The sequence below is a fragment of the Oncorhynchus kisutch genome, linkage group LG22 (assembly GCF_002021735.2).
Source record: "Oncorhynchus kisutch isolate 150728-3 linkage group LG22, Okis_V2, whole genome shotgun sequence".
Taxonomy (NCBI): Eukaryota; Metazoa; Chordata; class Actinopteri; order Salmoniformes; family Salmonidae; genus Oncorhynchus; species Oncorhynchus kisutch.
Window position 1 is genome coordinate 33,975,532 of NC_034195.2, and position 26,695 is coordinate 34,002,226.

Here is a 26,695-nt window from a genome sequence, read left to right on the forward strand (position 1 = left end):
ATCCAACTAATGTTGAACAAAACTGCAGGTAGATTTAGGATAACACTAATGTCGTATACAACCTTTGTCAGAATAACATGATTTCAAGAAAGGATTCTTCCCTAACTCTCTGTATATCTCTGATGCAGTCTTTATTTTAGACTAAGAATATTGAACCATAGTTTCCGAGACGTTGACAGTTAGTGGTGAATTAATTGTGCTTCTTTAATCATAACATCCTCTGTTAGCATTCCTTCATAATGGCACTATGACTCATCCAAGTAGAGAGAGCACAGTGGGAGATATACTGAGGCAGGCAGGCAGGCAGACAGACAGGCAGACAGGCAGGCAGACAGGCAGGCAGGCAGGCAGGCAGGCAGGCAGGCAGGCAGGCAGGCAGGCAGGCAGGCAGGCAGGCAGGCAGGCAGGCAGGCAGACAGACACTGGGATGGGAGGACTTGGGTGTGGGCAAACAGAGGACATGATTGGTTCTCAATTAAACATCCCTATACATTTGAGCTGTTTTTCCAATAAGAAAATGACTCAATAGGGTTGTGCACGTTTTTTCTTTTCCATGTCTGGAATTCCAAGCGAATTTCCCCTGTCCCGTCCCACGTGCGGCTCAACTGAATGGTGGAAACACTGGAAGGCAGGGAGACAGTGATTATAGGGAGGGTTCCTCTGAAGGTTTTGGACTACACTGCTATCAGACCACGGCCAGAGAGAGGGAGAGAGGCATGGGGCGGGTCATGCAATGCTATGCCCCAATAGCCACAGTAAGGCCAGAGTGATATAGAATGAACATAATAAGTCTGTGTAGGTGTGTGTAGGTGTGTGCATGTGTTTGTGCAGACATGTGTGTGTGATTGGTATTTAGCTTGGTTCCAGATCAGAGAGAGGGGACCCAATGGTGAATGTTGAAAGTTGATGTGTGCTATTTGTGTCAATCAAGTTCTCTATTTCACAGTCGGGCATTGTCTGAACATTTACACACAATTCCATTCCAGTCGACTAGCCCAAGCCGCATGCTACTAACCCACATCATAAAAACACCCACTACCTTGGAAAATGGAACAGTTTAACTAAAGCTTATTGTTACTGGGAGTTTTCTATTTATTCCTCCGTTACAGACAATGTGTTAACATTCCCTTCTGAGCTGTTCTCACTCTTACCAAGCCTGCTGGAATGATCTATTAATAAGGTGGTAAGATGTGGAGGCTGTATTTATAACTTCTAGCTACTCAAAGAAGTAATGCTGAGGAGGAAGAATGGGTTTTTGAGCTGTGAACTGGGTTCTGAGAGCCCTGAAGCTGTAGGTGGCTGTTCAGAAGGAGGTGTGTTAACACTAGATAATATTGTACTAATACCGCACAGCAGTAAACACACTTAGGTTATGTGAGCAGTAGCTGTGTGGTCCTATGTCTCTCGAGCCTGTTCGGTAGTTGCAGTGATGAGACAAGATCGTAATTGGATCGCAATTGGATATCACGAAATTGTGATATCCAATTAAATAAGAATGTGTGAGGAGGGTTGTTTATATTTCAGTGTGTGTGTGTAGCACTACATTCTGAGGTCTCCTAATGTCTTTGTACATATGTTTTTGTGTCCTTCCAGTTGTAGGGTGCAGGAGGCCCCCAGTACCTGTCCATGGCTCCACAGAGGGGATATTCCATCACTCAGGGGCGCGAGTCACATTCCGCTGTGACCCTGGGTTCGAGCTGAGGGGGATCCGCACCGCCATCTGCCTCCAGGATGGTACCTGGAGCACCCCTGCCCCCCAGTGTGGTAAGAGGCCAGAGAGAGAGGGGCACAGCACAACGAACAATTTAGATGCTTGGTGAAAAATCCAACCTGATTGACCTTAGAGACCTTGACACTGTAGGTTTGTTTTATACAATACCATTTGAGACATGTTAACACAACAGCTCCTCTAAGGAATAAACATATTTACAACTCATCTGCAAATTCAAAAGTGTCTGACAAGCTGAATTGCAGCATCACTGATCCTACATGTTATCTGTGTTCCTCTGCAGTGCCTATGGTGAAATTATGTGCCATCCCAGCCAAGCCTGTCCATGGAGACCACTTCCTAGTGTATGGGCCCAATGATGTCATCATAGCCCTGCAGTACCTGTGCTACCGACCCTACAAGCTGAGCGGGACGCACCAGAGGACCTGTTTGCCCAACAACACCTGGAGCGGAACACCCCCCACATGTGGTAAAGGTTAGGATCAGAGCAAGGCATGATGGGAATCAGAGTTTGGAGACAGTGGGAACAGGTGTTGATAGACATCAAAGGTGGACCTACTATTATTAGGAATGACTATGTTCTACATGACCAGACAATTGATAATATTTCACTAGTAGAATGTGTACAACCATTCAGAATGGTTAGCCAACTGTATAACAACACTTATTTCAATCCAGAAATTCACTTGTTTTCTCTCTTTTTTTCTTACAGTGAATAATACACTTGCTGACCCAGGCAAAGACAAAGGAAATGACAAAGCAAGAGATACAGAAAAGGACAAAGAAAAGGATGCAGAAAAAGAGAAAGACACTGACAAAGACATTGAAAAACCCAAAGACAAAGAGAAAGACTATAATACAGGTATCAAAGAGGACGTGGCTGGTAAAGATCCAGACGCAGGCCTGAGGAACACAACAGTGGCTGGTAAAGATCCAGACGCAGGCCTGAGGAACACAACAGTGGATGGTAAAGATCCAGACGCAGGCCTGAGGAACACAACAGTGGCTGGTAAAGATCCAGACGCAGGCCTGAGGAACACAACAGTGGCTGGTAAAGATCCAGACGCAGGCCTGAGGAACACAACAGTGGCTGGTAAAGATCCAGACGCAGGCCTGAGGAACACAACAGTGGCTGGTAAAGATCCAGACGCAGGCCTGAGGAACACAACAGTGGATGGTAAAGATCCAGACGCAGGCCTGAGGAACACAACAGTGGATGGTAAAGATCCAGACGCAGGCCTGAGGAACACAACAGTGGATGGTAAAGATCCAGACGCAGGCCTGAGGAACACAACAGTGGATGGTAAAAAAGATGGTCAAGACAAAAACATAGACATTACTCTGGTTAACATCCCAGGACGAAACGAGGATAAAACAAGTGACAAAGAAAAAGAAACTGGGCTCGATAAACCTGGAGGTACCAAGGATAAAGTGGACAGTAAAGAAACGGATGACATTGTAAACACAGTGGAGGGAGAGAGAGAAAATGACGTGGGGAAAACCATCGCAGACATAGATGGCAGTCCAGATACTGGGGGAGACACAGACGTGATACGGGAGATAGGAAAGACAACAGAGATCCCTGAGATAGTGGTGGTGGTGGTGGAAGATAAAGGACAGGAGGAAGAGAAGAAGAAAGAGGATCCAGTAGATAAAAGCATTGATCCAAACATAGTTGATCCTAATGACTTAAAACCTAGGGGAGACACATTTGCCATAGATTACACTGAGTTAAAACCTAGGGGAGACACATTTGTCATAGATTACACTGAGTTAAAACCAAGGGGAGACACATTTGCTGTAGAGTACACTGTTACGGATGTGTTTGGCACCAATGACATAGAGCAGGGTATGAATACAACAATGTCTAATGACATTGTGAAGATTTTTATTCCAACTGGAAACAACACACAGTTCACCCCATATTCATCAGGAGGTCAGGAAACTGAGAGGGTGGGGGAAAAGCCACACAAAGATATAGGAGCAACTAAAGATATAGGCTCAACTAAAAATACAATGGAAAGTACAAGCAGACCTGAAGAGGGAAATACTGGAAAAGATTCTGACAAAAAAACTGATGATGAGTCTGATGATGAGAAGAGAGAAAACCAAAGCATCAGTGGTAAGACTAATACACTGCATTATTGAAACAGATATTATAATGACCCTCAGCATCTTACATTTTGTTCTCCAATCTCTCGCTAGCTCTCCACCTATCTATCTTATATTCTGCACCTCCTCTCTTTCCCCTCTCTTCCCTCCATCTCTCCTTCCAGAAGAGAGCTGTCCCCCTCTCCCACAGCTCTACCATGGGTACCAGCAGGTAGTGCCAGGGCTGGTGCCAGAGACAGTGGATTTCTTTTGTAATCACTCCTACGCTCTGAGTGGTGACGCCAGACGCACCTGCCAGCCTGGCGGAACCTGGGGGGGCACTCAACCCCTTTGTGTGAGAGGTAGGCACTGATGTGTGAGCGAGTTTGTGTGTGTGTGTGAGTGCATGCGAGCCTCAACTTTGTGATTATCAACAAGGGACACACTGGAGCACCTGCCAGTTGAGCACTATTTTAGCAGCCTCTAATCAACCCAACATTGAGAATGAAAGCAGCTGCCAGCCTGTCAGTAGGTATTAATGGGAAACCTGTGTGTGTTTGTCTGCAGCCTGCAGAGAGTCCAAGGTCTCAGAGCTGGTCAGACAAAGAGTTCTGCCTCCACAAGCTCCATCCAGGTATGTCTAACAATGTATAATATATTATGTTACAGAACACACATAATAATACACATTATATAGTCTATATTTAATTCCAGACGTAAGCATTAACCAGCACTATACTGTATATCCACATTGCCATCGAAATCATCTTATTTATTTGACTAGGCAAGTCAGTTTAGAACAAATTCTTATTTTCAATGACGGCCTAGGAACAGTGGGTTAACTGCCTGTTCAGGGGCAGAACAACAGATTTGTACCTTGTCAGCTCAGGGATTTGAACTTGCAACCTTTCGGTTACTAGTCCAACACTCTTACCACTAGGCTACCCTGCCGCCCCATATATCACAACCACATACATAAAACGTATAGTATATGTGCATAATCATATCTCAACATCATTGGCAAACCACACGAGAGAGACCATAAACACAATGTATGACCCTGAATAATACACACATCACAACAGATGACTTAGCTCTTTTTTGTGTGTGACAGACCCACTTTACCATGTGAAGCCCACATATAAATTACGGAGCGGCTGCGGATCTGACTTTTCCTGGATCTTTCTTCCCAACAGCTAAAGGTCACACAGCTTCTGTGCATGTGCAGGATTCTCTACTTTAGGCACAGTCTCTACTCTCTATTCTGGCAAATGGTGCTCGATCAAAGTTGAATCAATATCTGCAAGATCACGTAATGATAGTATTGTACATAACAGAACTGAATATAATAACATACTGTAGTGTAACGGTACTTTAAGACAAAAAACAGCACCTCATTTCCAATGAGATTTTAGGATGATTGTGCGAATGGTCGCATTTTTCTCTCATGCGCGCGTAACTAAACAGTGTGCCACTAGGCAAAATATGTGCATTGATTGAAACAAGACAAGTAGGATGTACTACAGTTTGTTAACACTACCTGCTCTACAATTTGCTCACTGTACATCATTCAAAACAACACTGTACGTAACTAAGAAGATAATTCACAATTGACTGTGAGAAATGTGAAGGGAGAGTGACCACACATTTTTGGGGGCGTAGAGTAGAGGTAAAGAAACACATGAGCAGAACGTGATACAGATCTTTCCGGGATTCCAGGGGGGGCGGACGGGATTGGAATGGTGCGGTTACCTACAGATCCACAGCCTCTGCCTATAAATTAAACATTTAAAAACCTAAAAGGAGTTATACATACTGCTAGCCTCTTTAGGTACATTATACACTAGTTTGTTTCTGTAAAGGAATCTCAATGGAACCCTCTCATCTCTCAGGAAGACCCCTGTGCATAAGCTCTACTCATCCTCTGGGTTTGTGAAGATGTTCCAGTCTGTCGGCCCCACCAAAGTTCCCCCAATGCTATCCCAGCTGCCCCAGGGGTTCCACCACCTCCACACTCACATAGCGTACGAGTGTGCCTCTCCCTTTTACCAGCACTCAGGCAGTGCACGCCGCACCTGCCTCAAGACTGGCAAGTGGAGCGGGCGTCATGTCTCCTGTTCACCAGGTGAGGGCAGCAGAGTCCCATTACTTGATGTATATCTTAATATAAGGGAAGGTTTGTCTTGCCACCTAGGCATGCTAGAATTGCACTTTCAAACCACACTTAGACACTAAGCAATCAAGAAAATTGGATTGAAAAAGTAATATTCCAGGTTGGGTGTGATGTGGAATAAGGTTTCCATACAGAATCAAGTGTTGTTTTATCACTCTGGCAGATCTGAGGTTTAACATCTTCCTTCCCCTTCTTTCCCACCCTTCTCACGCCTGGCCACACTTTCTTCTCTTCCACACTTGTCTCTCCATCCTTCTCTTTTCCCAGTGTGTGGGAAGCACCCCACCTTTGACCCCCAGAGCCCGGCAGAGTCCCACTGGCCCTGGCTAGCCGCCATCTACCAACGCCCCACCAACGGAGCAAGGACCAAGCTGGACAAGAAGGCTAGCCTTGCGGGGTCACTAAAGAAGGGGACTGGAGCTGAATTCGGTGCTGGGGTTGGATCCCAGGGGCAGGATGAGGCCTCAGGCTGGCAGCTGGTGTGTAGCGGGGCCCTGGTGAACCAGCGGAGTGTGGTGTTGGCAGCCCACTGTGTGACTGAGCTGGGGAAGCTTTACCCTCTGGATGCAGCCACGGTCAAGGTGGTGATGGGAAAACATTACCGCAGTGACCTCCGGGAGACCAAGGGCCTGCAGCATCTCAGGGTAAGAGAGGGGATGGAGAGGGCTTAAGGGTGGGGAGTAGAGAGTGAGAGTGGCTAAATGGGTCAGTGGGTGAGGGTGGGCAGTGAGAGTGAGTTTGGAGAGGAGTAGGGAATGATGAATGATGTGGTTGGCTGAGACCACCTGTATTTAGCCACACGCTGCAATGATTAGACTGAAATACAGCTATGGTGTACAGTTCACCACACATGATGTTACGCACTATACAGTGCCTTGCGAAAGTATTCGGCCCCCTTGAACTTTGCGACCTTTTGCCACATTTCAGGCTTCAAACATAAAGATATAAAACTGTATTTTTTTGTGAAGAATCAACAACAAGTGGGACACAATCATGAAGTGGAACGACATTTATTGGATATTTCAAACTTTTTTAACAAATCAAAAACTGAGAAATTGGGCGTGCAAAATTATTCAGCCCCCTTAAGTTAATACTTTGTAGCGCCACCTTTTGCTGTGATTACAGCTGAAAGTCGCTTGGGGTATGTCTCTATAGTTTTGCACATCGAGAGACTGACATTTTTCCCATTCCTCCTTGCAAAACAGCTCGAGCTCAGTGAGGTTGGATGGAGAGCATTTGTGAACAGCAGTTTTCAGTTCTTTCCACAGATTCTCGATTGGATTCAGGTCTGGACTTTGACTTGGCCATTCTAACACCTGGATATGTTTATTTTTGAACCATTCCATTGTAGATTTTGCTTTATGTTTTGGATCATTGTCTTGTTCAAGGGGGCCGAATACTTTCGCAAGGCACTGTAGGTACATTTTCAAGCCTTATGAGATGGTAAAAGCTCAAGGTCTACATCTATATAATACCAATGGCTGGGTGGTTTTGAACCAGTGTCCAATTAAAATGTATAATTTCACAACGATGACATCATGTCTACTACATCTAGCCATGTAAAACAGCCCCATGTTTTTTTTTTTACGTTCAATCTTTGAATAAGTGCCAGAGAGCTACTTTGACTGTAAGTAATCACCAATGTGGTTGTGCGCCATGGCTAGTCTGGATCTAACCAACATATACAGTAGCGTATTTCCATTTTGCAGTATATTGTAAATAATATGGTCTAATGGTGCATTATGCGCTTTATAAAGGGCTGTCAATTAATATACACCACATTACCAAAAGTATGTGGACACCTGCTCATCGAAAATCTCATTCCAAAATCATAGGCATTAATATGGAGTTGGTCCTCTTTTTGCTGCTATAACAGCCTCCTCTCTTCTGGGAAGGCTTTCCACTAAATGTTGGAACATTGGAACATTTCAGTAAGGACCTCACTTTGTGCACATGGACATTGTCATGCTGAAACAGGAAAGGGCCTTCCCCAAACTGTTGCCACTAAGTTGGAAGCACAGAATCATCAAGAATGTCATTGTATGCTGTAGCATTAAGATTTCCTTTCACTGGAACTAAGGGCCTAGCCCGAACCATGAAAAACAGCCCCAGATCATTATTCCTCCTCCACCAAACTTAACAGTTAGCACTATGTATTGGGGCAGGTAGAGTTCTCCTGGCATCCGCCAAACTCATATATATCCGTCAGACTGCCAGATGGTGAACCGCGATTCATCACTTCAGAGAACGCGTTTCAACTGCTCCAGAGTCCAATGGCGGTGAGCTTTAAATCCTCCAACCGACGCTTGGCATTACGCATGGTGAGCTTAGGCTTGTGTGTGGCTGCTCAGCCATGGAAACCCAATTCACTAAGATCCCGACAAACAGTTATTGTGCTTATGTTGCTTCCAGAGGCAGTTTGGAACTCGTTAGTAAGTATTACAACCGAGGACAGACAATTTGTACCCGCTACATGCTTCAGCACTCGGCGGTACCGTTCTTTGAGCTTGTGTGGTCTACCACTTCGCAAATGAGCCGTTGTTGCTCCTAGACATTTCCACTTCACAATAACAGCATTTACAGTTGACCGGGGCAGTTCTAGAAGGGCAGAAATGATGAACAGATGAACAGACTTGTTGGGAAGGTGGCACGTTGAAAGTCACTGAGCTCTTCAGTAAGGCCATTCTGCTACCAATGTTTGTCTATGGAAATTGCATGGCTGTGTGCTCAATTTTATATCTGTCAACAACGGATGTTGCTGAAATAGCCATATCCACTAATTTGAAGGGGTGCCCACATAATTTTGTGTATATATATAGTGCATGTGCACATGATTGAGGAGTGTGAGTGAGTTGCCAGGTAACAAGCAAAGCTAACGTCATTCCACTGACAGCCAAGCTGTCACCCTGCTGTTATGTTTGGCACAGGATCTCTCTTCTCTCTACAGCTTTTCTTTTTTGACACCGCCTTTCTCTCTCAATTCTTTCTCTTACCATCCCTCCTCTCTATCTCTGACAATCCCTTCTTCATTCTGACTACCCCTTCGCTCCCTGACCATCCCACCTGTACTGTTTCTTTCTCTGACCAGTCTATTTTCTCTCACTCCCTGATAATCCTTTCTTTCTGTCTCTCTTCCCATCCCTCCTCTTTTCCTTCAGGTGGCCTCCATCTCTATCCACCCCAACTACGACCCCCTGGTTCTTGACTCAGACCTGGCAGTGATCAAGCTCCTGGACAAGGCTCGTATCGGGGAGAAGGTCCTGCCCCTCTGCCTACCTGACATCCAGGGGGGAGAGGTGACCTCCAGAGAAGGGTTGGTGACGGGCTGGGCCCCCCTGCCAGATCCCCGGATCGGGGAAGAGGAGCAGGCCAGGGTGGGTGTGCAGCACCTGGCCGACGTGGTGCCCTGCGAGCAGCAGTATGCCCGTAAAGGGGTGCCCGTGAGCGTCACGGACAACATGCTCTGTGGCCGCCAGCGACCCGACTACAGCCCATCTAACATCTGTCCCGCAGACACAGGGGGTATCCTGATCCTTCCTGCCCAGACAGGCTTCCCCCAGGACCCCTCGCTTGCCTCTCCAGAGGGGCGGGACACATCCAAAGGGAAGTGGCGGCTGCTGGGGTTGGTAAGTTTCGGGTATGACCAGGGAGAGTGTGACCCAGACCTGTTTACAGTGTACACACATGTGGCCAACTTCAAAGACTGGATAGAGAGCCATATGAAGTGACATCACCAGGATGTGACTCGCCCTGTATCTCTTTTTCCTCCCTCTCTTCAACCAACAACTCCCTCTTTTGCTTCATCATTATTCCCCCTCTAACTTTTATTTGCCAACATCTTTCTCCATTCTCCCTCCTCCCATCTACCTGCTTCTTGTCATACCCAAGCAGGGAGTGTGATCACAAAAGAGCAGAGTAACACTGGACTGTACAGTGCTCTGAGCTGACTTTAGGGGGCCCTAACACAAACGGATCAGATAGAGCTGCCCTCCACTCAGTACAGTACTTCAGTGTTCAGGTTTTACCTTAAATTTGGTCTTAGACTTGAAAACGAAAACCAGTTCCCTGGGAAAAGCTGGTTTTCATTGTATTCTTTGATATGTATATATAATGAAATGAATTATTATTATGGCTCTGCACGTGGTTCAAGGGATGTACATATTGTATAGAAGGACATAAATGTAATGTTGTTTTTAATTAAAGATATGTGGTTGTGTGTAAAGAAACAGGGGTCTGATTAGTTGTTCATCGAGTGTGGTTCTGTGAGCTTTCATCCAGCATTAATTCAAAGGATACCCATGTGATTCTACTAAACAGAGTTGAGAGAGAGAACCTGGTGCTTGCTATGTAAACCAGACAGCCATTTGAATTATGAATTATGAATTAATCCAGATCAAGTATAAGGGCTGCAATCGAACACCTGCAAATTGAAATCATTAACAAAATAATTGATGTGCCTACACAGTTAATAATGTGTGTATAACGCAGTTAATAATTTAAGTGTTGACCCCTCTGCAAGCATCTAAAGAGAACAATTGGTAAGTAATCGATGGAGAAAGTGTAGTGTGAACATTTAGCCACAGGGGGGCAGTTTTAAAACATCAATTTATATGGATTTATGTGGAGGGATGCTCTGGTATTGGAATTTTGGTATTTTATTAGGATCCCCATTAGCTGTTGCAATAGCAGCAGCAACTCTTCCTGGGGTCCACACAAAACATGAAACATGACATAATACAGAAGATGAATAGACAAGAACAGTTCAAGGACAGAACTACATCCATTTAAAAAAGGCACAGCCTGCATATCAATACATACACACAAACTATCTAAGTCAAATATAGGAAACAGGCTCAGCCCAAATCTCACAACCAGAGGGATTGGGTATTCATACACACCAAAATGGTACTAATTCCACTTTCTCTCTTACAATGTCCACAACATCTACAAAAAATTAAGTCAGAACAAGCCCACAAGCCCAGCACAGTTTTTGATCAGCTTGCACTTATCATGACCATATTTGTGTGATGTGTGTGATGTACTGTACGTGTGTGTGTCCATTGTTCTCTGCTATACATTGCAGCACATCTCCCGTAGCCCACCTTGCTCTTTCTTCTCACACTCTCTCTCTTACACACACACATACACACACACACACACACACACACGCACACACAGTGTCTGAAAGATGAACAGATGAAGGGGTATTTCTACCACATTGGGGAACTGCTGTGTCTGTGATTGTGTTATAGGCGCTTGGGTTATGTGTCATGATGATTCTGGGAAGGAGAATGAGCTGGTGTTACTGGTGATGCTTAGGCTGGGGTGCCATCATTGTGATAGCACTTCAAAGCTCATGAAGAGTAAACAACCAATCATTGCATATACTGTTTGTGATTCAAATACAATAGTGGCCTCATGGCAATGTGAAATGGAAAATGTCAGTGAGATGTCCATCTTTCATTGTACAGGAATAGGAAGCATCTTGGGAGGTGTTTCGACGACATCTACAAGATTGCCTTAGCAAGCTGAGAGACATCACATTGTAGAAAATCTGCTCTTGGCAACAATTACAATCTGACCATAGCCTTCCCTTGGACACTCACTGCCCTGGTAGGAATAGTCTGTACAAAGGATAGGAGGGAGATCGAAGTTCAATAAAATCTTTTGATGGACGTCATCCTAGAGACAGTATACTTTCTCTTTCGCACAGGAACAAGATTTATGAACGCTTTTCTGTCCCTTTTCTCCTCCTGTTTACTGGAAATGGACAAGGTCCTCATTTAGGCCCTTAATTCCCCTGGGTAGGGAGCTTTTCTACCCCGGCTGAAAGCAGAAGTATTCTCAGGCCCCTGTTAGTTCACAGGTCAACATCAGTATAGCCGGCCAACACTTCACCACAACTTGACTGTTCTGCTGGGAACTAGAGTATGACCCTGAGCCCAGTGGAAAGCACCTGACAATGCTGAGAAAAGTGCTGCGATGAGGGCGCTATAGACTGTTTGCACTGAAGAGGCAGAGGGGCAAGGCACTTGACACCTGACGTAGGCCTACACAAAATGGCCGATCACAGTCCAGTTTCACAGTCAAACCAAGCTGTACTACGGATGTCGATAGTGCTGCGTGTTCTTTAGAGCAAAGAAAAGAGATGCGACTTGACTCACTCGTTGGAGACTCCAGGGAGAGGGAATTAGACAACAAAGAGATCGCCTTCCTTCCTGTCGACATGAGAGAGACGTAGGACTAGTCTTGTGATGTTCTCAGGGTTCTGCTGTGTCCATGGAGACCGTGCATTTACTTTTAACCTCCCCAGTGGTGTTCGGTGACGTGTTTACGTCCCCTCGCTATCCCTACCACACACACACCACCAACACCACCACCCTCCTAGCCCCTGATCTACTCACCCTGCCTGCCTGCCTGCCACCCCATCCTCTCTTTCTCCCCTCTCCATCTCCATGTCCACCCCATGCATAGCTATGAGGGGCTTTAGGCACCAAACAGAACACATATTATTCAGTCCTATACATGTCAGACACATATACAGTACTTGCACACATAAGCACCTATATTAAGGTGACCAGATTTCTGAAATTAAAACCGGGGACATTTCCAGCTCGGCGTTCAATATATCATTAAAATATCCAACGTTATTATCTATGAAATAAAAAAGGGTGACAATTCCGGTTTCATGTATTTAGTCTAACAGGTTGTGATAGAGAAAATGACCTATATTACAGAAACACTACAGACAAGACAGAACTGTCTGATCTGAACAGCCATTCAGTGCTCCTGGTAGTCTGGGTAGAACTGATCTGAACAGCCATTCAGTGGTCTTGGTAGTCTGGGTAGAACTGATCTGAACAGCCATTCAGTGGTCCTGGTAGTCTGGGTAGAACTGATCTGAACAGCCATTCAGTGGTCCTGGTAGTCTGGGTAGGATAAGAGCAGAAGAGAACATTAGCAAAATTGAAAAAAACAGACAATAGTATATGTGAAATACTTAACAACATAAAGAAATAAGACGATGATGACGTTGGTACCTAAATTGTATACCTAATCTGTATAAATCTCAGAAGAATGTATCTTCTTCAGGATTACTCTGTCTTTGGCCAGCTTCTCCATGAACTCCTGGCAGGGGAGGTTGAAGTTTGTCTTCACAATAAGCATGGCCTTGATGGTAGGAACAGTGAACCTATTTCTTGCTGCTGTCCATAGATCATTAATTTGGGAGAACACTCTCTCGACTGGTGCATTACTTCCAGGTAAGCACATGACAACAGACGCTAATCTAGCCAGGTTAGTGTGTGGGATGTCGTTCTCTTTGAAGTGGGTAACCACCGTGCTCCATCTCTGACTAAGCGGTGTCTCAGATGTTTTCCATTCTTCAAGCAATCCCCCCTTTAGGAATTCTTGCAGGCCAGTAACCTCAAACAATGCATCCTCATTGATGGTCACATTGGGGCATTTTTCCTGCAGTGTGCCTGCTGCCTTCTGGATTTCTTCACGCTGAGGTTGCCTTTTTAAAAGGAGACAATGTAAATCTTTTAGATTATCTGTGTGCTTTCCCCATGCTTGCAAGTAGTTCACAGCCGTAGTGAAGAATGATTGGGATGTTTTGAGAAAGCTCTCTTTAGACATGGCTCCATTGTCCTCTAGCTCTCTCAGAAGTCCTCTGACCAAAACTGGAATGAAGTTGTCATCACGTCTTGCAGTCAATTTTGCCTCAATGTTTCTCAGAATTACAGCGGACTCCACAGCACAGCGGTCCTGGCCTTCAAGCATCTCGATCGTGTCACTGAATACGGTCAGATTTCCATGGAAAAAGGCCAGCCAAAGTTCAGTCAGTGGATCTTTGAACATTGCTCGCAGGACAACAGGGCACTTGTCTTTAGAAATAAAAAAGGATTTCAATGGCACATACATTTTCAGCACTCTTTCTAGAGCAGGGAGCATGGACAGCCAGCGAACATTGCTGTGTCCTAAAATGTTATGGTACTCCTGGCCAACAAAATCACAAAAGCTCTTCAGTCTTTCTACTCTGACGGTGAAAATATCCAAATATCTTTGTGAGCAGGTTCTCAACATCAAGGGGAATCATATCCAAAGCTGTTCTGGCCATGTTATGAATGATGTGGGCAGGACAACCTAAGCCAATCCCCTCCCGCTGCAGAGCATTGTTTACTTTGGTATGGACATTGACCCTCCCCAGCCTATTCAGTCCACCAAAGTTGGTATTTGTGTTGTCGGCAGAGAATGCCACAACTTTGTTTTCCAGGTTACATTTTTGGATGACCACCAGGACCTCAGCTGCAATTTCCTCTGCTGTTTCTCCTTTCAATTCAACAAAATGAAGCAGTTTTGTTTCCACAGATGTGCTGCCATTATTTATCTTACAATATCTGACTATTATTGGCAGCAGCTTTACATGTCCATAATTGGACGCATCAATGGACAGGGACACAAATGCAACCTGGTCTATAGATCCTGTGTTACCAAAGTAGTTGCCCATGGGCACCATATTTTGCACACCTTGTGGTGGGGGAAGAGTTTATCCTCTTGGATGAATTTCCCATTTGAGTCAATGAGGATGGCCAACTCAGTGGGTTTTACCAGATTAGTGCGTTCATGGTCTGTGGCTGGGGTACACAGGGCCTGTGTGTACATGGAGGGGTGTGTGGGGATGTGTCGGGGGGGGGGGGCAGAGAGCTTCTCTCTGTAGTAGGTGTCACCATTTGAGCCTCCTTGTTGATTGATGGCAGCATTCATGCGAAACTGAAAGCGCGAACCACTGCTTTTAATCAGGGCAAGCCGACCGGAAACATGACCATGAATACAAACAGTGTAGCTATTTCCTCCGTAAGGCAATCAAACAAGCTAAGCTTCAGTATAGAGACAAAGTAGAGTCGCAGTTCAATAGCTCAGACACGAGTGGTATGTGGCAGGGTCTACAGTCAATCATGGACTACAAAAAGAAAACCAGCCCCGTCGCGGACCCTGATGTCTTGCACCCAGACAAACTAAACAACTTCTTTGCTCGCTTTGAGGACAATACAGTGCCACCAACCTACCAAACCCTGCAGGCTCTCCTTCACCGCAGCCAATGTGAGTAAAACATTTAAACGCATTAACCATCACAAGGCTGCCGGCCCAGACAGCATCCCTAGCCACTGCCTCAGAGCATGGGCAGACCAGCTGGCTGGTGTGTTTACGGACATATTCAATCAATCCCTATCCCAGACTGCTGTTCACACATGCTTCAAGAGGGCCAACATTGTTCCTGTTCCCAAGAAAGCTAACGGAACTGAGCTAAACGACTATCGCCCCGTAGCACTCACTTCCGTCATAATGAAGTGCTTTGAGAGACTAGTCAAGGATCATATCACCTCCACCCTACCTGACACCCTAGACCAACTCCAATTTGCTTACCGCCTCAATAGGTCCATAGACGACGCAATCACAATCACACTACACCCAAACCCATCTGGAGAAGAGGAATACCTATGTAAGAATGCTGTTCATTGACTACAGCTAAGCATTTAACCACATAGTATCCTCCAAACTCGTCATTAAGCTTGAGACCCTGGGTCTCGACCCCACTCTGTGCAACTGGGTCCTGGACTTTATGACGGGACGCCCCCAGGTGGTGAGGGTATGAAACAACATCTCCACCCCACTGATCCTCACCACTGGGGCCCCACAAGGGTGCGTTCTCAACCCTCTCCTGTACTCCCTTTCCACCCATGAGTGCGTGGCCATGCACGCCTCCAACTCAATCATCAAGTTTGCAGACGATACTACAGTGGTAGGCTTGATTACCAACAACAACGAGACTGTCTACAGGGAGGAGGTGAGGGCCCTCGGAGTGTGGTGTCAGGAAAATAACCTCACACTCAATGTCAAAAAAACAAAGGAGATGATTGTGGATTTCAGGAAACAGCAGAGGGAGCACCCCCCTATCCACATCGACGGGACAGTAGCGGAGAAGGTGGAAAGTTTTAAGTTCCTCGGCGTACACATCATGGACAAACTGAAATGGTCCACCCACACAGACAGCGTGGTGAAGAAGGCGCCACAGCACCACTTCAACCTCAGGAGGCTGAAGCAATTTGGCATGTCACAAAAAACACTCAAACTTTTACAGATGCACAATCGAGAGCATCTTGTCGGGCTGTATCACCGCCTGGTACGGTAACTGCTCCGCCCACAACCGTAAGGCTCTCCAGAGGGTAGTGAGTACTGCACAACGCATCACCGGGGGCAAACTACCTGCCCTCCAGGACACCTACACCACCGGATGTCACAGGAAGGCCAGAAAGATCATCAAAGACAACAACCACCCGAGCCAATGCCTGTTCACCTCACTATCATCCAGAAGGCGAGGTCAGTACAGGTGCATCAAAGCTGGGACAGAGAAACTGAAAAACAAATATCAGACTGTTAAACAGCCATCACTAACATTGAGTGGCTGCTGCCAACATACTGACTCAATCCTCTAGCCACTTTAATAATAAAACATTGGATGTAATAAATGTATCACTAGTCACTTTAAACAGTTCCACTTTAAATAATGTTTAAATACCCTACATTACTCATTTCACATGTATATGCTGTACTGGCCTTCGCTCATCCATATATTTATATCTACATATTCTTATTCATTCCTTTACACTTGTGTGTAAAAGGTAGTTGTGAAATTGTTACACTACTCGTTAGATATTACTGCTTGGTCGGAACTAGAAGCACAAGCATTTCACTCCACTCGCATTAACATCTGCTAACCATGTGTATGTGACCCTACGTTGGCAAAAAGAGCCTTCACTTGGCCAAAGCACTGAAGAGTTTTGTGAATGATAGTGTGCTATACTAAATAAGTGTTCATTGGACCTGATGACTGATCATTGAACAACTTAAAAAGGATATTAGCGATATCGCAACCTCAGTTGAAAATTCACAGCAAGCTCTACGAGACGAGCTTAATGACCCTATTGAACTGGATGATCTCATTAAGAGTAACGCTGACCTTCAGACTAAGATTACAACTAAACTGAAGGAGAGGAAAATCAAGAAGTATAATTGTGATTTGGAAGATAAGAACAATGGACTAATATATCTCTGTAGAGATTCTAAGCACAAGAAACCAAAAAACAGGAAGAGACAAGCCGATGACAGACACCGAGTGCCTCTGTCAGACCGACTATCCACAGACAGCGCTATCTCTGGCTCCTATACTACCGGTGAGTGTTTTTTCTACAACAGAGGGCGGGGACAACGTCGAGGCCAACACCCCCAGCACGTAAGAGGGTTCGACACATACGTCGGGGGAAGAAGAAATCCACTACCACCACACGACACCTATCAATTGAGACCCAGGACGGGCCCACAGTCCAACAGGAGCTAAATGTCTTCAACTTATCCAGTAAGACCCTGACATCCACTCACCTCAGTGTTCTCTGTAAGGGGTTAACATTTGTACCCACTGTATACATGAATGACTTTGATGTCCAGATAGATCTATTCAAGTTTTTCCGTAATCTGAGATTGTGTGAGCTCTTTGATAAGAGTGAAACTTACATGACTCCACTTGAAATGTCCTCCTCAGTGAAATGAAGACATAGGTCTACCACGCTAATCAATAGACTTACTTGTCCTACCGTGAGTCGAGGAGGAGATGGCGCCATTAAGTAAGTGACTTACTGAAAGACAGACAGAAACACAAATCCTATAATAACCTGAGTAAAGACGAGAGAATGGCTCTTAAGGACTTAAAGTCAGATCCTTCAATTATTAGAAAAAAAGTGACAAAGGAGAATGAATTTGTATACAAAACAAATGTGACTGTGTGAATGAATGTCGCCGACAACTATCTGAAGGTGACTTCTATCGCAAACTGAATTGTGACCCTACCCTGGAATTCCAGCATAATATCTCATCCAGAGTGGAAAGCTGTTTGGAATCAGGACAAATCACTAAAAAAGAAGTTGAATTTCTATGTGTGAAATTTCCCAAGATACCAACTTTCTATACAGTCGCTAAATTACACAAACAAGTGTCTCCTCCTCCAGGTAGACCCATTGTCTCCTCCTCCAGGTAGACCCATTGTAGCAGCAATCGACTCTGTGACATCCAACATTTCTACATTTGTGGATTACCACATTAAACCGATGGTTGAGAATCTCAAATCTTATATCAAAGACACTAGTAATATGATCTCATTGATAGAGGGCATAGGAAGGATATCATAGGGCATTCTGATGGACACTTGATGTGGAGAGTTTGTACACTAACATCCCACACACTGGAGGCTTGCAGGCACTACAACACTTACTTCAGCAGAGAGATTCTACCCTTGCTCCATCCAGTGATTGCATCTTACAACATACTGAACTGCTATTATCCCATAACTACTTTGTCTTTGAGTCGGGGTGTAGCCATGGGCTCCCCTTTTTCCCCCAACTATGTAAACTTGTATGTGGGACAATTTGAAGAAGCATTCCTTTTTAAAACAGAGACACACCCCTTACTTTCTAAAATACTTCTATGGAAGAGATACATAGACAATGTCTTTGTGCTCTGGGCAGGAAGTCAGCAGGAACTAAATGAATTCCAAACTCTACTAAACGAGAGCTCTGAATACCTCAAATTCACCATGCAGACTGATGAGAGAAAAATAATATACCTGGATTCATGGATTATCAAAGAGAATGATGATTTACACACAGATTTATACACAAAGCCCACAGACCACAATATCCTGCTATTTGCGGATAGTATGCATCCCCTTCCCCTCAAGAAGGGTCTACCATATAGCCAGTTATGCAGGGTTAAACTCATCTGTGGCCACCAGTCAGATTTTGACAGCAATGCAAAAAATGACAGATAAATTCCAAATGAGAGGCTACAAGGACAAAACTCTTGATGCTGCAATGATGAAAATATCTCAAAAACCAAGAGCGGAATTACTAAAAAGAAGAAAAGCAACGCAACCGTATTTTGCACTAAGCACACCAATGGTTCGGAGAAAATGAAAGCAATCCTGACAAAGCACTGGCATATTCTGCAATCAGACAACAACAACAAAAAATCGCACACCTCTTCAAGGAACCCCCACTGGTGGTCTAGAAGCATGGTCACAATATTGGAGATAGTTTGGTGAGATCGGACATGCCCCCTGAGCCCACTCAGACACTCTTGACACATATCCCAAATGGAAGCTATAAATGTGGCTCATGCGCACAGTGCAATAGCAACATAAAAATGTATTTCTTCAGACACCCACATATGGGTCGAAAGATCCCTGTTAGGGTTATCATCTCATGCAAGATCAAGGGAGTAATCTCTCATCACCTGCTCATGTGGAAAAGCCTATGTAGGACAAACGAAAAAAACAATTAAAACAACGCATATCTGATAACCGCAGCTCAATCAGATATAAGAACATTGTCTATCCAGTAGCAGCTCACTTTGTTGAAGCTATCCATCCCATCTCCTCGCTCAAATACACAGGCATTGAGCATGTTGCTCTACCAAGAAGAGGAGGTAACATCGAGATCCTACTACTGCAAAGGGAGGCTTACTGGATATCCTATCTAAAAACATTGACGCCTAGTGGTCTGAATATTGACCTTGATCTCAGGCCCTTCTTATGAACACATTTTCCTTTATGAACAAGTCTTATAAATGTAAACCATTTTTTTACAGTTTATTAGCGTATACCCAATATGTTCCCCCTGTTGATGATGTTCATTATATATTAAGGTTGAACCAATATTACAGTTAACAAAAATTTTTACTTTTAACTTTTATTATGTGAAATTGAATGAAACAATGTATACAATATTCCATTATGTTTCTATAAGATAACAATAGCATAATATATTTAATATGCCATATACTATTTTTTAACAGTTTCACTAATTAATTTTAATGAACTTAATCATTATGACACACCCCTCACCACTGTCATTGGTTACACTAATTGCACTGTGCGTCTACATAACCTGGTTCAAGTATTCATGACATTACCTTGAGGAAAGGAAGGCACAGTGATGCCAAAATGTTGGTAAATACCCATTAAATTGCTGGGAGTTTATACATGGAGAGTGCAACTTTCTTTATTTTGATAGTTTATAGTTTATTTGCCGCTAGTCAGCACCTCCACACAAACTATTATTCTGGGTGTGCACCAGCTAATTTTTTTAATCTACAAGTCCGAACTACAAAATCTAATTGATCCCCTCAAAATTGTTAAATATCACATTTGGTTAAAACTGAAAAAATAACTTGCACTGACAGAAAAATATGTGTTCCTTTGCGCAATATATATCCCCCCCTCAGAATCCCCATATTACTCAGAGGAGACCTTCTCCACCCTTGAGGAAGAGACGTGCCATTTCCAGGCCCAGGGAAATGTGCTCATCTTTGGGTACACAAATGCATGCACAGGAACACTACCTGATCTAACAACCACACTAGGGGACAGCTTTATTACAGGCCATACTGTTTCTAACTGTCTTCATCTCCCCATAGAAACAACAGTGACAGCACCGTCAACAAAAACGGAAGGGATATGTTGCAGTTCTGTAGAAGCCTGGGTCTGTACATTGTCAATGGTAGGTTATGGGGGGACTCTTTGGGGAGATTCACCTACTGCTCACCTCTTTGCCACAGTACAGTAGACTATATGATTACAGACATTGACACTTTCTCTCTCAGCTCATTCACTGTCTAGCCACTAACACCTCTGTCTGATCACAGCCAAATGACGTTGTTCCTCAAAAGAACAGAAAGAACAGACATGGAAACCACACATTCACAGCCCAGTAAGCTGTACAACATCAGAAATTCATACAGATGGGCCCAAAACAGCACAGAAGAATACCAGAAAACAACCTGCAACCAAAATATCCAATCAATCTTAGATAACTTTCTGGATACCACATTCACTCACAGCAGTAAAAAACATCAACTATATATTCATGCAAATGGCAAAAGAAGCACAATTGAAATTGATAAAAAAAACTAAAACACAGATGGTTTGATGCAGATTGTAAAATTATTAGGAAAAATCTTAGAACACTATCCAACCAAAAGCACAGAGACCCAAATAATGGTGAATTACGTTTTCATTACTGTGAGACTTTAAAACTCTATAAACATACACTCAGAACCAAAAAAAACACAGTAAAACAGCAAGCAGCTGACACTAATTGAAGAGTCCATAAACACAAAAAAATCTAAACAAGAGTTAGAGATTCAAAATGGTGACATATGGACAACCCATTTTAAAACACTCTACAACACCGTTAAAATTGACACAAACGCAGAATAACGCCAAATCCATGAGAAGTTGAATGGATTAGAAAATGCTATAAAGGACAATCCTTTGGTCTCCCCAATTACTGACCAGGAGCTCTATAAGAAACTTCAGGCCCTCCAATTTAAAAAAGCATGCGTACCTGATGGCATCCTAAATGAGATGTTCAAACTCATTAGTGCAACATTTCAATTGGCTATATTAAAACTGTTTAATTTGATCCTGAGTGTAGGTTATTACCCTGACATCTGGAATCAAGGACTCATAACCCCAATCTTTAAGAACGGAGACAAATTTGACCCTAACAATTACAGAGGCATTTGTGTGAACAGTAACCTGGGGAAGGTTTTCTGTACTATTATAAATGTAAGAGTTCTAAACTTCCTTAAAACCTCTTAGAACCACCCATCTCGGATCCGGTATATTTGTCATCAGCATCAAGCATCAATCATCAAGTTTGCGGACGACACAACAGTGGTAGGCTTGATTACCAACAACGACGAGATGGCCTACAGGGAGGAGGTGAGGGCCCTCGGAGTGTGGTGTCAGGAAAATAACCTCACACTCAACGTCAACAAAACTAAGGAGATGATTGTGGACTTCAGGAAACAGCAGAGGGAACACCCCCCTATCCACATCGATGGAACAGTAGTGGAGAGGGTAGCAAGTTTTAAGTTCCTCGGCATACACATCACAGACAAACTGAATTGGTCCACTCACACAGACAGCACCGTGAAGAAGGCGCAGCAGTGCCTCTTCAACCTCAGGAGGCTGAAGAAATTCGGCTTGTCACCAAAAGCACTCACAAACTTCTACAGATGCACAATCGAGAGCATCCTGGCGGGCTGTATCACCGCCTGGTATGGCAACTGCACCGCCCTCAACCGTAAGGCTCTCCAGAGGGTAGTGAGGTCTGCACAACGCATCACCGGGGGCAAACTACCTGCCCTCCAGGACACCTACACCACCCGATGCTACAGGAAGGCCATAAAGATCATCAAGGACATCAACCACCCGAGCCACTGCCTGTTCACCCCGCTGTCATCCAGAAGGCGAGGTCAGTACAGGTGCATCAAAGCTGGGACCGAGAGACTGAAAAACAGCTTCTATCTCAAGGCCATCAGACTGTTAAACAGCCACCACTAACATTGAGTGGCTGCTGCCAACACACTGTCAATGACACTGACTCAACTCCAGCCACTTTAATAATGGGAATTGATGGGAAATTATGTAAATATATCACTAGCCACTTTAAACAATGCTACCTTATATAATGTTACTTACCCTACATTACTCATCTCATATGCATACGTATATACTGTACTCTATATCATCGACTGCATCTTTATGTAATACATGTATCACTAGCCACTTTAACTATGCCACTTTGTTTACATACTCATCTCATATGTTATACTGTACTCAATATCATCTACTGTATCTTGCCTATGCTGCTCTGTACCATCACTCATTCATATATCCTTATGTACATATTCTTTATCCCCTTACACTGTGTATAAGACAGTAGTTTTTTGGAATTGTTAGTTAGATTACTTGTTCGTTATTACTGCATTGTCGGAACTAGAAACACAAGCCTTTCGCTACACTTGCATTAACATCTGCTAACCATGTGTATGTGACAAATAAAATTTGATTTGATTTGATTTGAGCAACGCTGAATCGCATAGCGCAACAGTCAAATAATATTACTAGAAAATATTCATATTCATGAAATCACAAGTGCACGATAGCGAAACAAAGCTTAGCCTTTTGTTAATAAGCACAATGTCATGAGTGAAAGCCAAATTGGATGTACAGTGCCTTGCGAAAGTATTCGGCCCCCTTGAACTTTGCGACCTTTTGCCACATTTCAGGCTTCAAACATAAAGATATAAAACTGTATTTTTTTGTGAAGAATCAACAACAAGTGGGACACAATCATGAAGTGGAACGACATTTATTGGATATTTCAAACTTTTTTAACACATCAAAAACTGAAAAATTGGGCGTGCAAAATTATTCAGCCCCCTTAAGTTAATACTTTGTAGCGCCACCTTTTGCTGCGATTACAGCTGTAAGTCGCTTGGGGTATGTCTCTATCAGTTTTGCACATCGAGAGACTGACATTTTTTCCCATTCCTCCTTGCAAAACAGCTCGAGCTCAGTGAGGTTGGATGGAGAGCATTTGTGAACAGCAGTTTTCAGTTCTTTCCACAGATTCTCGATTGGATTCAGGTCTGGACTTTGACTTGGCCATTCTAACACCTGGATATGTTTATTTTTGAACCATTCCATTGTAGATTTTGCTTTATGTTTTGGATCATTGTCTTGTTGGAAGACAAATCTCCATCCCAGTCTCAGGTCTTTTGCAGACTCCATCAGGTTTTCTTCCAGAATGGTCCTGTATTTGGCTCCATCCATCTTCCCATCAATTTGAACCATCTTCCCTGTCCCTGCTGAAGAAAAGCAGGCCCAAACCATGATGCTGCCACCACCATGTTTGACAGTGGGGATGGTGTGTTCAGGGTGATGAGCTGTGTTGCTTTTACGCCAAACATAACGTTTTGCATTGTTGCCAAAAAGTTCAATTTTGGTTTCATCTGACCAGAGCACCTTCTTCCACATGTTTGGTGTGTCTCCCAGGTGGCTTGTGGCAAACTTTAAACGACACTTTTTATGGATATCTTTAAGAAATGGCTTTCTTCTTGCCACTCTTCCATAAAGGCCAGATTTGTGCAATATACGACTGATTGTTGTCCTATGGACAGAGTCTCCCACCTCAGCTGTAGATCTCTGCAGTTCATCCATGATCCGTGATCATGGGCCTCTTGGCTGCATCTCTGATCAGTCTTCTCCTTGTATGAGCTGAAAGTTTAGAGGGACGGCCAGGTCTTGGTAGATTTGCAGTGGTCTGATACTCCTTCCATTTCAATATTATCGCTTGCACAGTGCTCCTTGGGATGTTTAAAGCTTGGGAAATATTTTTGTATCCAAATCCGGCTTTAAACTTTTTCACAACAGTATCTCGGACCTGCCTGGTGTGTTCCTTGTTCTTCATGATGCTCTCTGCGCTTTTAACGGACCTCTGAGACTATCACAGTGCAGGTGCATTTATACGGAGATTTGATTACACACAGGTGGATTGTATTTATCATCATTAGTCATTTAGGTCAACATTGGATCATTCAGAGATCCTCACTGAACTTCTGGAGAGAGTTTGCTGCACTGAGTAAAGGGGCTGAATAATTTTGCACGCCCAATTTTTCAGTTTTTGATCTTGTTAAAAAAGTTTGAAATATCCAATAAATGTCGTTCCACTTCATGATTGTGTCCCACTTGTTGTTGATTCTTCACAAAACAATACAGTTTTATATCTTTATGTTTGAAGCCTGAAATGTGGCAAAAGGTTGCAAAGTTCAAGGGGGCCGAATACTTTCGCAAGGCACTGTATACCAAAACATCGCCCGACTGATATTTACACCCTACACACCCTGATAGATAAACATGTCTACCAGAATAATACCAAAATATATGCTTGCTTTATCGACTTCCAAAAAGCATTTGATTCTTTTTGGCATATGTGACTGTTCTACAAAGTTATTGAAAGTGGTGTAGGGGGTAAAACATTTGACATAATTAAATCAATGTATATTGGCAATACGTGCAGCATTAAAATTGTCAAGAAAATAACATATTTTAACCAGGGGCGGGGACTTCGCTAGGGTTGCAATCTGAGCCCTGCACTCTTCAATATTTACATCAACAAATTGGCCACTATTCTAGAAAAATACTCAGCCCTTGGTGTTAGTCTCCACAATTTAGAGGTTAAATGCCTACTCTTCACAGATTACCTATGCCTGCTGTCACCCACAGCACATGGCCTACAGCAGAGCCTGAACCTGCTAGAGCAGTACTGCAAGACCTGGGCCCTGGCAGTAAACCCCATAAATACTAAAATAATGATTTTCCAGAGAAGATCCAGATCTCAGGGAATTAGACCAAAGTTCTCAATTGGTACAACATATACAGAGTACTGCACACACTACAATTACTTAGGTTTAAAAATAAGCTCAACTTGACATCTTAATGAGGCAGTGAATGAACTGAGAGAGAAAGCACACAGGGCATTCTACGCCATTAAAAAAATAATTGAAATACCTATTAAAATTTGGCTAAAATTAATTGAATGTGCCATTGAACCAATTGCACTTTATGGCAGCAAGGTGTGGGGTCTACTTGCAAAACAAGATTTAATCAAATGGGACAAACACCCCATTGAAACCCTGCATGCAGAGTTCTGTAAGATTCTCCTACATGTCTAGAGGAAAACTACAAACAATGCATGCAGGGCAGAATTAGGCCAATATCCACTAATAATGAAAAAATAAAAATAAAATAGCAATTCAGTTTTGGAAACATCTGAAATACAGTGACCCCCTCTCATATCATTACCAAACCCTGCAATGCCAAGAGCAAAGAAAAGAGTCCCCTCATCCAGCTGGTCCTGAGTTCACAAACTTGTTCTACTAACACACTGAAGCCTCAGGACCAGAACATTCAATCAATTAGAATAAACCAAATTACAACACAGTCAAAACAAAACTACATGGCTTATTGGGAAACACAAGCAAAATGCAGTGCTATCTAGAGAGAGAGAGAGAGAGAGAGAGAGAGAGAGAGTGAGGGCGAGAGAGAGAGAGCGAGAGAGAGAGAGAGAGACTTTTTGTCTTTCTTTACTGAAACATTCTCATTTCATTTAACAAAACTCCCCCCTTAAAAATAAACACCAAAATATATCCTGTACTGCATTCATGTACCATACTCACCTTTCCATCTGACCACATGATACAAACCAATATCACAATATCCAAAACAAAACCCACTTCTACAACCGTATATCCAAAACATCTTCCCCAGCTATACAGACAGCCCCCCCAACACACCATATCTCCTGAAACACCTCCACACTTTTTTATCATTCTATAGTACTCAAACTCAACCCTAATGCACGCAGAGACCATCCCATTAAACAATAGTAAAGGGTCTGTTATCCCCCCACCTTTGACCCTGTTTCGCCTTGTTAGCCAAATAGCCAAGTTCGCATGAGCAAACAGAACATTCAACAAAACACATTTGGCCTCCTTAATCGAATACCTGTATCCCATTATAAACATCCCAACAATAAAAACCACCCCCAACCAATCACACAGGCATTCCAACAGAGACATTACTTCTTATGGCTGCAATCCCGTTAACGGGAGCGATATGACAACAGCCAGTGAACGTGCAGGGCATCATTTTCAAAACATCAAGAATCTCATAATTAAAATTCCTCAAACATACATGTATCTCATACCATTTTAAAGCTATTCTTGTTGTTAATCCCACC

At 43.6% G+C, this 26,695-nt stretch overlaps 1 protein-coding gene across 2 annotated transcripts in view; it reads left to right on the forward strand.

The window, feature by feature from the left end:
* The window catches only part of LOC109866982 (inactive serine protease PAMR1), a 44,658-nt gene extending 34,439 nt beyond the window's left edge, over positions 1–10,219 (forward strand). Inside the window, exons 7-14 of one of the 2 annotated variants that reach the window (XM_031801960.1) lie at positions 1,594–1,764; positions 2,013–2,204; positions 2,442–3,851; positions 4,006–4,182; positions 4,388–4,454; positions 5,713–5,945; positions 6,261–6,637; positions 9,152–10,219. In XM_031801960.1, the coding sequence (XP_031657820.1) occupies positions 1,594–1,764; positions 2,013–2,204; positions 2,442–3,851; positions 4,006–4,182; positions 4,388–4,454; positions 5,713–5,945; positions 6,261–6,637; positions 9,152–9,721 (3,197 nt within the window). In that variant the 3' untranslated portion in view covers positions 9,722–10,219. The remainder of the gene's footprint in view (positions 1–1,593; positions 1,765–2,012; positions 2,205–2,441; positions 3,852–4,005; positions 4,183–4,387; positions 4,455–5,712; positions 5,946–6,260; positions 6,638–9,151) is intronic. The other variant, XM_031801961.1, reaches the window with a different exon arrangement.
* Positions 10,220–26,695: the final 16,476 nt, after the last annotated feature.